Source organism: Schistocerca cancellata, chromosome 4 (assembly GCF_023864275.1).
Source record: "Schistocerca cancellata isolate TAMUIC-IGC-003103 chromosome 4, iqSchCanc2.1, whole genome shotgun sequence".
NCBI lineage: Eukaryota > Metazoa > Arthropoda > Insecta > Orthoptera > Acrididae > Schistocerca > Schistocerca cancellata.
The window spans coordinates 338,671,475-338,685,638 of record NC_064629.1 but is presented as its reverse complement, the minus strand read 5'-3'; the positions used below and the strand labels follow the sequence as shown (position 1 = coordinate 338,685,638).

Genomic DNA, 14,164 nt, shown 5'->3' with positions numbered 1-14,164 from the left:
GTTGCTGCTTGCGATTTCTAGCCCCTACTAGTGACGGATATCGCAGTTAGGCTCGATATCGTGTCACAAATAAAAACAGCAGTACGAACTTAGGCCGTCAGATGGCAGAAGGCGTTGAATGTTAACTCATTAACTGCTTTTTAGTTGCTACTTGCGACTTGTCACGGACATCGCAGCTAGGCAATAGGTTCACAGGAAGAAGTACGAAATTCGACCAACAGATGGCCCACGGCGTTGGACGTTAAAGGCTACTTGGGACCCCTAGTTGTGACTGAAATCGCAGTTTAGCTTCTCGCAATTTCTTGCTCACCACTATAAACCTTGACGGTGCCGTGACATGAAGGGATGGCCAGTGTGAATGCCGCTATTTGAAATGCATTGCAAAATGTTTTGATGTGACGTGATGTGACTGCCAGTGCGAATTGGTCTATAATCTTTTATTACTGCCCTATGTTGCAATGTACAAATTGCAACTATATTTTTCCACTTTCCAAATGAAAGTTGTATTAATATAAACAAACGCACAATAACCAAAACACGCGAACAGAACACAGGAGAGTATTGTAACTATCACTGCCTGCAACCGGTAAGCCCCACTAGCTGCAAACCCGAGCGCAACCGATCGATACTAAGATACTCATAAACTTCTTGATTTATAAACTATGGTTAAGTTCTAAGATATTTCTACTCTGGGTTATTTGAGCGGGAATATAATATTGTTTGTTTTGGTTCTATGTTGTCGGTATAGCTAGTAAGGTGTAACAAAACTGATTGCACGTAGATAGTGTTTAAGAAGTAACATAAATGAAGTGCAATATAATCGTGGCAGTTTCAAATAACAACGGAATAGGGATTGGTGGTAAATTACCTTGGAATCTAAGGCAAGTTTTTGCTATTTGGATTATCGTTAATATAATTATGTATGTTTTGGGTTAATAAACATTGGATTACCACACCGTCCGGATCATTCTATGATTTGTTAGTTTCAATAAACGTAGGGAAATTTTTGTAGGTGTGTACATGTATCACTGTGGGCCTACACGGCTCATGTAGTGGCGACATGGACACATTTTTTGAAAAAAAAAAAAAAAAGAAAAATGGATTATTAGACACAAAAATAATAATGCATGAAACAATGGATCCCGTATGTTGTGATTTCAACATAAAAATGGTAAACACCGATAATGAGACCCAAACTTTTCTTAATCTGTTAAGGTCCAATAAACTGTACTGTACTTTACCAATCAGGGTGCTATATGTAATAATTCTTTCACAAGTAATTAAGTTGTTAGTTTTCCCAGGAGCAATTACACATACATCATGCATGTACGTTTTGCACCGACGTGTGAGAGACGAAAGTGGCAGTAATAAATATTAAAATTCTGGAATACGTAATATTTGGATGAAGATCAATTCTTCGATATGGAGCAGCAAGGATGAGAATATTTTTTTTGTTGTTGTAATAATACATTTACTGGAGTATTCAAGACACAGGTTAGGATATTCTTTTCAGCATTACAGTGAAGTGTTTCTGCATTACAACCACAGGAAATGTGCCAGTTCTGAGTTTTTATACGGTTCTGTAATTGCTGCTGAATTTGTTGTTGTATTCCTCAGTGCAAAGACTAGTCTGATGCAGCTCTTCAGATTCCTAAATCCTGTACAAGCCTCATCCCCGAATAACTACAGCAACCTACATCCTTTTTAATCTGCCCTACTGTATTTGTATTCATCTCTTGGTTTTCCGCTGCGATTTTTGCCCCCCCCCCTCCCCACACACACAAAATCTTCACACCAGTGATAACTTGATGTCTCAGAATGTGTCCTGCCATCCGATTCCTTCTAAACAGGTTGCAACACAAATTTCGTTTCTCCTCCCTTCCATTCAGTACCTCCTCGTTAGTTAAGTTACACATCTAATTTTCAGCAGTTTTGTGTTGCATCACATGTCAAAAGTTTCTATTCTCCTTATGTCTAAACTGTTTGTCATCCACGTTTCACTTCCATACAAGGCTGCATTCCAGACATGTGCTTTCAAAAATATCTTCCGGACTCTTTAAGTCTGTATTCGATGTGAACTAATTGCCCTCCATCAGAAATTGTTTTCTTTCCATTGCGAGTCTACATTTTATATCCTCTTTACTTTTCAGCCATCATAAATTATTTTGCTGCCCAAATTGCAAAACCTATTTACTACTATAAGTGTCTTGTTTCCTAATCGAATTCCCTTAGCATCAACTGATTTAATTCAGCTACATTCAGTTATCTTTGTTTTGCTTTTGTTGACATTCATCTTGTGTCATCAAGACACTATCCATTCTGTTCAACTGCTCTTCCAAGTCCTTTGCTCTCTGACGTAATTACTATTTCATTGGCAAACCTCAAAGTTTTATTTCTTCTCCCTGAACTTTAATTCCTACTCTAAATTTTTCTTTGGTTTCTTTTACTGCTTGCTCAGTTGCATATTGAATAATGTCAAGGATATGCTACAACTGTGTCCCACTCCCTTCTCAATCACCATTTCCCTTTCACCCCCCTCGACTCTTTATAAGTACAGTCTGATTTCTCGAGAAGCTGTAAATAGCCCTTCGCTCCATGTATTTTACCCTTGCTGCCTTCAGAATTTCAAAGAGTATACTCCAGTCAGCATTGTCAAGCTTTCTCCAAGTCTACGAATTATACTAATGTAGATTTGCCTTTCCTTAACCTATCAGCATCAGTAGTTCTGACGGAATGTCATCTGCTTGTGGAGCCTTGTTTCAACTTATTTCTTTCACTGTTATACTGGATTCTTCTCACAGTATCATATCACCCATCTCATCCGTCGTCTGCTTGTGGAGCCTTGTTTCATCTTAGTTCTTTCACTGCTCTACTGGATTCTTCTCACAGTATCATATCACCCATCTCATCCTCATCTGCATCGTATTCCAGTTTTATAACACTGCCTTCAAGTTGACCTCCCCTGTGTAGACCATGTAGATACTCCTTCCACCTTTCAGCTTTCCCTTCTTCGCTTGGGACTGGTTTTTCACCTGAGCATGTGATATTCATACAGCTGCTTCTCTTTTCTCCAAAGGTGTCTTTAATTTTGGTGTAGGCAGTGTCTGTTTTTTTCCCTAGTGAAGTAGGCTTCTAAATTCTTAGATTTGTCCTCTTGCGATTCATGCTTAGCCATTCTGCACTTCGTATCAATCTCATTTTTTAAATGTTTGTGTTCTCTTTTATATGCTTCATTTGCTGCACTTTTATACTTTGTTCTTTCATTAATAAACATCAGTGTATCTTGTTTTATCCAAAGATTTCTCCTAGGCCTTGTTTTTTTTTTTACCTATTTGATCCTCTCCTGCCTTCACTATTTCTATTTCATATCTCAAGAGTTACCCATTTGTTTTCTACTGTATTCATTTCCCCTGTCATTCGTTGCCTAATGCTCCTCCTGAAACTCTCAACAGCCCCTTATTATTTCAACGTATCCAGGTCCAATCTTAATTTCCTACGTTTTTGCAATTTCTTTAGGTTCAATCTGTCGTTCATTACCAATAAATTGTGATCAGAGTCCACATCTGCCCCAGGAAATGTCTTACAATTTAAAATCTGTTTCTGAAATATCTGTCTTGCTGTTAAATGTATAATCAGTGGTGTCTCCAGATCTCTTCCACATATGCAGCCTTCTTTCATGACTTCAAAAATAAGTGTTTGGGATGATTAATATTATGCCCTTTGCAAAATTATACCAGGCAGCTTCCTCTTTCATTCCTTTACCAATTCCATATTCACTTACTACTTTTCTTTCTCATCATTTTCCTATTATCAAATTCCAGCCCCATCACAATTAAATTTTCATCCCCCTTAACTATCTGAATGATTTCTTTTATCTCATCATACACTTCTCAATTTCTTCATCATCTGCTGAACTAGTTGGCGTATAAACGTATACTACTGTGGTGGGTGTGGGATTTGTTTCTGTCTTGGCTACAATAATGTGTTCACTGTGCTGTTCATAGTAGCTTACCTGTATTCGTATTTTCTTATCTGTTATTAAACCTACTCTTGCACTGCCTATTTTATTTTGTATTTATAACCCTTTATTCACCTCACCAGAAGTCTTGTTCCTACTGCCACCGAACTTCACTAATTCCCACTATATCCAACTTCAACGTGTGCATTTCCCTTTTTAAATTTTCTAACCTTCCTGCTCGATTAAAGGAGCTGAGATCCATGTTCCAGTCCGTAGAATGCCACTTTTGTTTCTCCTGATGATGACATCCTCCAGAGTAGTCCTCACCCGAAGATCCGACTGGGGGATTGTTTTACCTCCAGAATATTTTACAAAAGAGGATGCCATCATCATTTAACCATGCAGTAGAGCTGCATCCTCTTTGGAAAAATTATGGCTGTAGTTTCCCCATGCTTTCAGTTGTTAACAGTACCAGTGGAGCAAGGCACTTTTGGCTGATGTTACAAAGCCAGGTCAGTCAATCATTTAGACTGTTGCTACTGCAACTACTGAAAAGCCTGCTGAACCACTTCAGGAACCATATGTGTGTCTGGCCTCTCAACATAATTACATGCACAAAATAGTATTAATTTTACTTCCCAGTCTAATATTATTTGTGCAGGAATTAGTATACCTCTGTTATTATATGCCAGAGATTTACTTTATATGTAGCAAATCATGAAGGTGCGGAGGGGGCAAAAACAGCTCTCTAGGACTACCCTAAAGCGATGATACGTGGTGTTGAGATAGTCATAGTGAATATACTCATGATCTCTTGAATTACGGATAACTGCTCCGCTGATGGAAGAGAACTTCTGCTGCCATGTCCAGTAATGTCATGTTATTGGAAAGTCATCAGACACTGTACTGGCAAATGGGCTAAAATACACTTAGGGTGTACTGTGTGATACGTGATGGGAAGATATTTGTATTTAATACAGATTGTGGGAAGAAAACTTGATGTGGTGACAGACTGACCTGTAGCGAAGGCGGAGGTTAGGTTGGAATGTGACAGTTTGGTTGAGAGTTGGTGAAGCCAATGAATATCACCACAAAAATATGACAACTCATCATGTTCACTACCAATAATTCATTACGCAGGTAGAAACTGCATCATGCAATGTAAGACAGAGGTAGACTGTAACTGTACTTTTTTCAGCAAATGCTATGGCAGTTGGGCAAAGGATTGGCAAAATACAGAGTAAAAGAATATGTTATTGTGACTAGATTGTGGGTGCTGTTATCATCATGCTTGTGGAAGCACTGTGTTTGTATTTGTGACTGTGTAATTTGTGTTGTTTGAGTACCTTGATTTGAGGGATTCTACTCTGTCAGTCAGCTCCTGTGTGTAGCACTGCATTCATGACTGACGTCACTCTACTGTAAGACCAAATAGATGGGCCATGATGCAGCTTTACCAGTCCCTATTTCCGTTCTGAACAACAACCAGTGAGCGACAGTGCCATCCAGAAAAACTACCTTGCTGCAGGGTACAGAAGCCATTGACCCACATGTGTACCTCTGCTAACTGCATGTTATTGGGCATACAGATTACAAAGGGTGCAGGCATACTGCAATTGGAAATCCTTACCATTAAGAAATGGCCGCCAGACTGATGAGCTTCATTTTGTGTTTATACTAGCCAGTTGCAGGTTTTGAGTTAATTGGAAACTTCACATCTTGTTACAAGCAGCTCACTGTTCAGCAGGTGGTAGTGTTTTTCTGTGGTGAATGTTTACATGGGTTGCAACAGGGTTTTTTGTAGAATTGTCATTGTCACTCACATATGAATGATACAGGAGCCTTCAATCAGATTTATGCAGCCATTTGTTCATGTTCGCCTGCAGTGCTTTTCAGGTTATTTGTACTTACAGCAAGACTGTGCAGCACCCAGTCATAGCTGAACAATGTTAGAATGGTTCGAGGAACACTCTCATTAAGCTGAGGTCACATGAACTCAATCCTGTTTAACACATAGCAAACTTTTGTGACTTGTGGGCAATGCTAAATCAAGCAATACCAAAGTTTCTGATGATGGCAAACAAATGTAATGTTTCTATGTATTGAAACACACACCCACAAACTAAAACAAATGTTTGAAGTGTTTCAGGTACTTAGTCACCGTGGTGAATTACTCTGTATTTTAAACCTCTCTGTACAACTAGAGTTCTAATTCAGTTTATATTAAATATCATCTAAACTTCTATGGAAGATAGTGCGCATAGTTTCATAATTTAATGTTGAGTACATATGAACATAGTTTAAAAGCACAAATGTTGTTATTGTAATTTAAATTTATCACTTTTGGACCTATAAAGTGTGATTGCTACATTATGTTGAAAAGCAGAATCACTGAAATGAACAAAAATATTCTTTTGTGCAGGAAGGAGCTGGCATATTTTTCAAGAATGACAAAGAGTACTACCGATCCACTGAAGAAAAATGCTGTTGTAATGGGAAGGAAGACATGGGAGTCTATACCAGAAAAATTTCGACCTCTTCCTGGGCGGTTGAATGTTGTATTGACTCGCACAAATAGGTAAGCTTTTGCAATTCAACCATATTTTACCTCGGTTATAGCCCTTTTTGTATCCCATACTTATTTATTTAATATTTTTGATGTAGCATTCTTTGTGTGGCCCAACTTTTGCAAACATTATGCTTAAATTAAACAGTGATGTTATTGTAATAAATATAAATGATGTATTCGTTTAGTAGTGGTCCATACATTCGTCTTAATATACAGGCTGTCCTAGGAATGTTGCGACAAACTTCTAGGGCCACAGGATAATGATTGAGAATCATAGTAGCCCATGTCCATAAATGTTGTTGTACACAGCTAGGTGTTGCTGTACATGAGAGTACTGGCGGGGAATGCCGCTTACTTGAAGATGTTCCAGCAAATGTGAGACACAGCATGTGGTTCCAACAAGATGAGGAGCCTGCTCATTTTGAACTGGCTGTTCATGGGCATTTGAACAAGTCATTCCTGCTTCAATTGATTGGGTGTGGTGTACTGGCACCGTGGCCCCCATGCTTGCTGGATTTATTGAGTGTTTATATCTTTCTGTGGGGAGCCACGAAGTTTTATGTATTGTGGTCCTGTTAAGTCTGAAACGAATATCATCAGAAAAATCATCTGTGCAGCTGCTACATTCAAAGAAACTCCTGATGTGTTTAAGTGTGTGTGTCAGTCAATATTCCTTCGGTGTCTGGCATGCGTGACATCTGGTAGTGCAAACTTCGAGAATCTGTGTAGGATTAGAGGTGTATTCATGTCATACATTGTGTGTACTCATGATGCCCAATAAATGTTTCAATTGAAATACTCTTGTTTCTGTGATGTCTGTGGCCACTTACCCCTGACATTTGTGGCCGTAGGGTTGCTATGCATTTCACAGTCCTTATGTTAGACCCCCAACACCTGTAGAAGTTTGTTACAAAATTTCTGCGGCACCCTGTATTGTGTGTTGCTTAGAATCCATTGAGTGAAGACAAACACTTATTTTCTAAGAAAACTTTTAACTTCGTGTGGAACAGTTGTTTCACAACTTTTCAAAGTATGTGGCAGCTTGTTGAACCATATCTACTCATTAATAAATGGACTATCATCAGTTACCTTTTTATTTTTTACTTGTTCGTTCATCCAGGAATCATCTCACAATAATATAGGTTTTTCATCATAATACAGTGAAAATATATAGAGCCAATAAATGTACATGTGGAATATATAAGTATGTTCTTTGAGGATAGGACAGGTGATCAGCTTATGGAAAGAACCATCCTGGCATTTGCCTGACATATTATAGCAAAACCACAGAAAACCTAAATCAGGAGAGCGTGAACTCCATACTCCTGAATACGAAGTCAGTGTCTTACCAACTGCACACCTTCATACAGTTGATCCCAATTATACAATGTTCTTTTTGTCATACACAATTTGCACCAACTGTCATATAATGTAAAACATAGTTTTGCACCGTAGCACCGCACACACAATGGATGCTCACTGGTAACTCCAGGATGAGGGACGTAAACATTTGCATGTCCTCCCATCAAATCCATCTGGAAAACTGAGTCGTCATCACTTCCTGGTGAGTGATATGTTGAACTCATGCCCTATAGATGTTGGCACATGTGCTTCTAAGAGCATCACACTGTGATTATGTATTGTAATGTGACAGGGTCTGTAGTTGCCTTCTTTTGTTATTAACCTCTGCTCTGAGTCCTCTAATTAATCTTTAATAGCATCTGCATTACTTGGGAAGTATGTTTTAGCTGCCTTTTTAAATATGTGTGCTGTAGTAACATTTTTCATCTCTTCAGACAATTTATTATTTCCAGAATGAAATTTCAATTTATTATTCATCCTCTAAAAGTGGGATTGGCAGAAAGTGCAAAATTGCTAAGCAAGAATGGCTAGAGGACACATAAAAAGCTGTAGAATCGTGTGTAACTAGGGGAAAGATAAATACCAACTGAAAGTAATATGTAGAGGTGCTCTACAAGGGAAATGAGCTTGAAGACACTATTGTAGAAAGGGAAGAAGAAGTAGATGAAAATGAGATGGGAGATAGGATACTGGGAGAAGAATTTGACAGAGTGCTGAAAGGTTGAAGAGGAAACAAAGCCCCAATGACACAGGTTGAAAAACCTTGGAGGTCAAGAAGAATGTAATAAATCCAGTTCTAAAGAAAGCAGATGCTGATGTGTGAATATGACTTAATTATCAGTTTGTCATTGTTGGAAAATACTAATACAAATTACAAAAGAATGGAATAACTGGTGGTAGTTGACCTTGGAGAAGATCAGTTTGAGTTCTGGAGAAATGTAGGAACATGTGAGGCAATATCGATCCTAGGACTTATCCTAGAAGTTGGTTAAAGAAAGGCAAGTGTACATTTGTAGCATTAGAGAGAGCTTTTGGCAACTCTGAATGGAATGTACTCTTTAAAATTCTGAAAGTAGTGTAGATAAAATACAGAGAACAAAGGTGTTATTAACAGCTTGTGTTGAAACCAGACTGCAGTTGCAAGAGTTGAGGGACATGGAAGGAAAACAGTAGTTGAGAAGGGAGTAAGAGATAGTTGTAATCTGTCCCCCATGTTATTCAATTTGTACATTGAGCAAACAGTAAAGGAAACCAAAGAAAAATCTGGGGAAGAAAGTAATGTTCAGGGAAAAGAAATAAAAAGTTTGATGTTTGCCAATGATATTGTAATTCTGTCAGAGAAGATAGGAAAGGACATGGTAGAGCAGTTGAACGGTATGGATAGTGTCTAGAAGAGAGATTGTGAGATGAGTGTATGAGTGCCAACAGAAGTAGGACAAGGGTAATGGAACATAGTCAAATTAAATCAGGTGATGTTGAAGGATATACGAGACCAGTGATGAGTCTTGCTATTAGGTTGGTGCAGAAGTTCATAGTGTGGTCCCCCCCCCCCCCCCCCCCCCATGTTGGTATTCCAGTTGCTATGGGTTTATTTATCGATCGTCATTTTTTGTTTGTAGTTCACGATTGCAATTTGAGTTTACATATTGTCATTTTATCAAAGTGAGTGGAGTTGTGAGACACTAGGAAATGGAGTGCCAAGTGGAGAAATCAGAACATGTCTGACATATTCTTCTGTTTGAGTTCAGTAGAGGGGAGCGAGAAACTTTTACACTGTGTGTGGAGATAATGCCATTGGATAGAGCATGGCAAGAAAATTGTTTTGACAGTGGTGGCTCTCCATGTTCAGGAAGACTTTTGGTGTTTGATGATGATCATTTAGATGCATTGATCCACATCAATGTGCACGAGAACTTGCAAATGTAGTGAACTGTGATCATTCTGCTGTTATGTGACACTTGCATGCACTGGAGAAGGTTCAAAAATTGGGTGTATAGTTGTCGTATACTCTAAGCCAAAATCACAGTAATCAGCGGGTGGCTGCTTGCTTGTTATCAGTTGGCTCCTGAACAACACCGACCATTCCTATCCTGTATCATTACTGGTGATGAGAAACTGTGTCTTTATGCTAACATAAGGAAAAGAATGGAATGGTTGAGCCCAAACAAAGCAGCAACTTCCCATGCAAAGACCTGCGTACATCCACAAAAGGTAATGTTAAGCATCTGGTGGAGCAGCAACGATGTTGTGTACTATGAATTACTTACCAGAGGTGTAACCATCAGTGCTGACATTTATTGTCAACAGCTCATATGTCTTGCAGACACAATACAAGGACAATGACCAGGAAGACTGCGTGAAGTGATGCTACTCCATGATAACATCCACCTGCATGCTGCTAGACCAACAAAAAACCCAATAAAGAGTTGGATTGGGAAATTGTTTGGCACCCATGTTATTCGCCTGTATGTGCACCCTCAGATTTTCACCTTTTCCACTCTATCAAACAATCTTCAAGGAACTTTCTTTCTGGATGAAAATGGGCTCTGAACATGGCTTGATGAGTTCTTCACCTCAAAACCACATGATTTCTACAGTCATGGAATTAAAAAGTTACACCAGTGTTGGCAGAGTGTAATAAATAGTGAAGGAGAAAATATTATTGTTGACTATTAAATTTATGGAAAAATGTTACGAACTTAGGCACCAACTGAATATTTGGGCAGAAAAATAACTAATGATAGAGAAGCAACAAGTGCATAAAAATAAAAGTAAAGCATTTCTGAAACAGAGTACTCTGTTAACATTGAATATAAAATGAAGTGTTAGGGTGTCTTTTCTGAAGGTATTTGTCCAGAGTGTAACCTTATACAAAAGTAAAACATGAACAATAAGCAGTTCAGACAAGAACAGAATAGAAGCTTTTGAAATGGGTGCTACCTTACGGAAGAATACTGAAGATTAGATGGGTAGATCATGTAACTAATGAGTTGGTGCTGTATTGAATTGAGGAAGAATTAAATTTATGGCCCAACTTGACTACAAAAACAGACCAATTGATAAACGTTCTGAGGAATCAAGGAATTACCAGTTTTGTGTGTGTGTGTGTGTGTGTGTGGGGGGGGGGGGGGGTTGGATTAGTTATTTGGAGATGGAGAGACTTTCGTGGGTAGACTCGCATGGAGATCTATGTCAAACCAGTTTTGGGACTGAAGACCATACTAACATCAACAACATGATCAACAATGTCAAAAGGCATGGATAAGTCTAAGAATATGCCTGTGATAGTCATCCTTGTCCAAAGCTTCACATACTACTTTTGTGAACTCTGTTATGGCTGATATTGTACTTCTCCCAGAACAAACTGTGCTTCTTTAGGTATGTTGCTGTTATACATGTAACTCAATCTTTCGTGATTGATTTCACTGTTTCTGAAAACACTGACAATAGTGAAAGTGACCTGTAGTTTTCTTGTAGATTCTGAGGAAAAATACGTAAGCTAAAGGACACACACAGTATTTTCGTTAACGAGGTTTGTTCGCTGTAAATGTATGCTTTCAGAAAAGAGGCTGGAACCTCAACTATTCCTGCTGACTACTTATTTTTTAATTGATATATTGTCTTCCTGACTTCAAGCTGTGTCTCAGGGAAACATAATTGTGCTTGCAGTGCAATTCATTGTGGGTGCTACATGTGTTTAAGGAAGGTTTTGTTGCAGCTTCTGTGCAATACCAGAAAAACACTCATTTATAAGATTTGTCGACTCATGAATATCTTCTATTACTCTACTCCCATCTTTGATTTGTATGTCACTATACTTCTGTTTGTCTTTTCTGGTTTCATAACATCCCATGCTACTTTGCTTTTATTTTGTGTTTTATATATTATTTTGTCATTGAAGATTTTTTTTTAAAGCAAGTGGTACCTTCTTGTATATCATTTTGTACCTGTGATAGTAATTTATATATTGTGGTTCAGTGAGGTGCATTTGCAAAGAACTGAGAATTTTAAATTTGCTTGGAGGACTTTCTAATACCCGCAGCTAGCCATCTATTTTCCTCAGCTGATGCTGTTGAAGTGGCTATTTTTGGAAATGCCTCCTCAAAAATTACACAGTGTGCAGGATTTAGACAACTTAGCATCTATGTTGTTTTTCATATACACTTCATCCCAGATCCAATTTACCATTGCTCTACAAAAAATATGTATTTTATGGTCTGAGTCAGTCTTAGGCTTTCAGTTTTTTTGGGTTTTATCAGGCTTGTTTTTAGCTTTATTACCTGACAGTAATGATCAGGATGTCCAAGATTTTTTATATAGATTACAGTGTTCCCTGTCAATATCTTAAGTAGATGGTCTAAGACCAATGCTGAAATTTTTATACCCTATTAGCAGTGTTTACCACTTGTGTCAAGCGAAAAGCATTCAGAATGTATCAATGGACTGCCAACATGGTTTTCAGTTTTAGAGTTAATTGAGTCCACCTCTTTTGTTATTATACTACACGATATACACTATGTGTCACTGTATATATAAAATCCTTTGGATCTCAGACACTTTTCTTCGCCAGAATTGTTAACTGTATTTATGGGCCTTCTGAACTTGCAACTTACACTTGATGCCATCTTGTGACTTTGGTCAGGGGTTGATACATGTTATTATTACAGATGAGTAGTATTGTGTAATTCGGACTCTGTGGTGATGACAGAAGGCTAAGATATTTGTTTGGGATTTTTAGAGATAAATTTGTATTCTTTTACAATTTGTTGATAGGTTGAAGTTTTGCACTGGACTGGGACTTGAGATTTGTCTTTCAAGGAGAACGATTTTTGTCAACTGAGTTACCTAGGTATGACCCTCAACCCATCTCATAGCTTCAGACAATCAGAAAATTTCTGTTGGTTTCTTATCTCCATAGACACTCTTGCATACATCAGTGGATTCAGTGCTCTTGGTGGAGAGGTTATGTTGATCACGATGTACCCATAGCCTAAGGATTTTTTCCAGAGTGAATCTTTCATTTGGCAACAGACGATTTTATTCATTGTGGAATTTTCTGTCAGATTCTTGCTTCTGAGTTATGCCTCGATAGTTAAACTGATTAGAGCAAGGCCCATAATAGGTGAGGATTCAGGTTCAGGTCTTAATCTGCCACATAGTTTTATTTTGTCTGCAGAGCAATCCTGCTGCAGAGTGAAAAGAAAACTCTTTTTTTTTTAAATTTCTTCATTGATGGTCATAGTAGTAGTTGGCATTTGTGATGTCCTGTTATGTCTGTCTAACCTGGAACTTTCATAAACTAGGAAACATGCATTTGCTAGCAACTGTCCTTCAAACAAGATAGTTTCTTAATCTAAACAATGTTGAGAAGCTGGAAAGCACCTAATATGGAACTGGGAAGGAATTTCCTGTCCAGTGGTGTTGAAAAAAATCTGTAAGATGCAAAACTAAATTTATTTTTAAAATAATTATAATGAAGTAGAATTAATTTTCTTTGAAATTTATATCAAAATGCATGTTCAGTGATTCCAGATATTTATTGTTTCAGAAAGAGATTTCTCAGAAACTGCTCTTTTAACAGTATGAATGACAAACTTTCCATCGAAGAATTCATGAAAAAATGACAGTCCACCAAACTAAGACCTTGAATAAGAACATTTGATCCCTGCTTTGCTTGGTTTGATGATTTCTTTCCAACATGGCTTAATTTTTGCCATTTTTGGGATAGATTCCAAACTTCATTTTTTATCAGAATTAGTCTTGAGTTTCGGGAGTAAGGTATTGATACTGATGTGTGTAAAATCTCAGGTTTCTGCTGCTTGCAGTGAATTAGATGAGGCATTAAATAATTTCTTTCCTGGATAATGGAAAGGTGGTTCTGTAAGGGTGGCATTATAATGCGGAGTAAAGATTCATGTATAAAAGTGAGGGTTTTGTGTTGTAAAACAAATGACACTTTTAGATGTGCTTTAATTGATTTTAAAGATGATGTCCCTCTATGTGTAAAGCATGGAAAAGTCTGTGACTGCCAAGGAATACACCAGATTATAGTACCTTTCCACAGGTACTATATATGCTGATGTTACTAGGTGAGAACATTGTTTTATTAAATGGCACTGGGGAATGTGATGCACATTGGTTTGTATTTTAAGCAGTACTGCCCGATGTCTTTTTCATTGGATGGTTGATGTTGTGCAGTATAAAGATAATACCTAATAGTAACAGTGCACTCAATTGGACTGCCTAACTTCAAACTATTGGGTCTGCTATGAAGA

General features: G+C 37.9%; 1 protein-coding gene across 4 annotated transcripts in view; it reads left to right on the top strand.

Annotated features, from left to right (window-relative positions):
• Positions 1 to 267: 267 nt before the first annotated feature.
• LOC126184898 (dihydrofolate reductase) overlaps positions 268 to 14,164 on the top strand; it is a 101,281-nt gene continuing 87,384 nt past the window's right edge. Inside the window, exons 1-2 of one of the 4 annotated variants that reach the window (XM_049927534.1) lie at positions 268 to 586; positions 6,381 to 6,536. In XM_049927534.1, the coding sequence (XP_049783491.1) occupies positions 6,406 to 6,536 (131 nt within the window). In that variant the 5' untranslated portion in view covers positions 268 to 586; positions 6,381 to 6,405. Of the gene's footprint in view, positions 587 to 646; positions 886 to 6,380; positions 6,537 to 14,164 lie in introns of those variants that run through there. The other 3 variants (XM_049927532.1, XM_049927533.1, XM_049927531.1) reach the window with 3 other exon arrangements.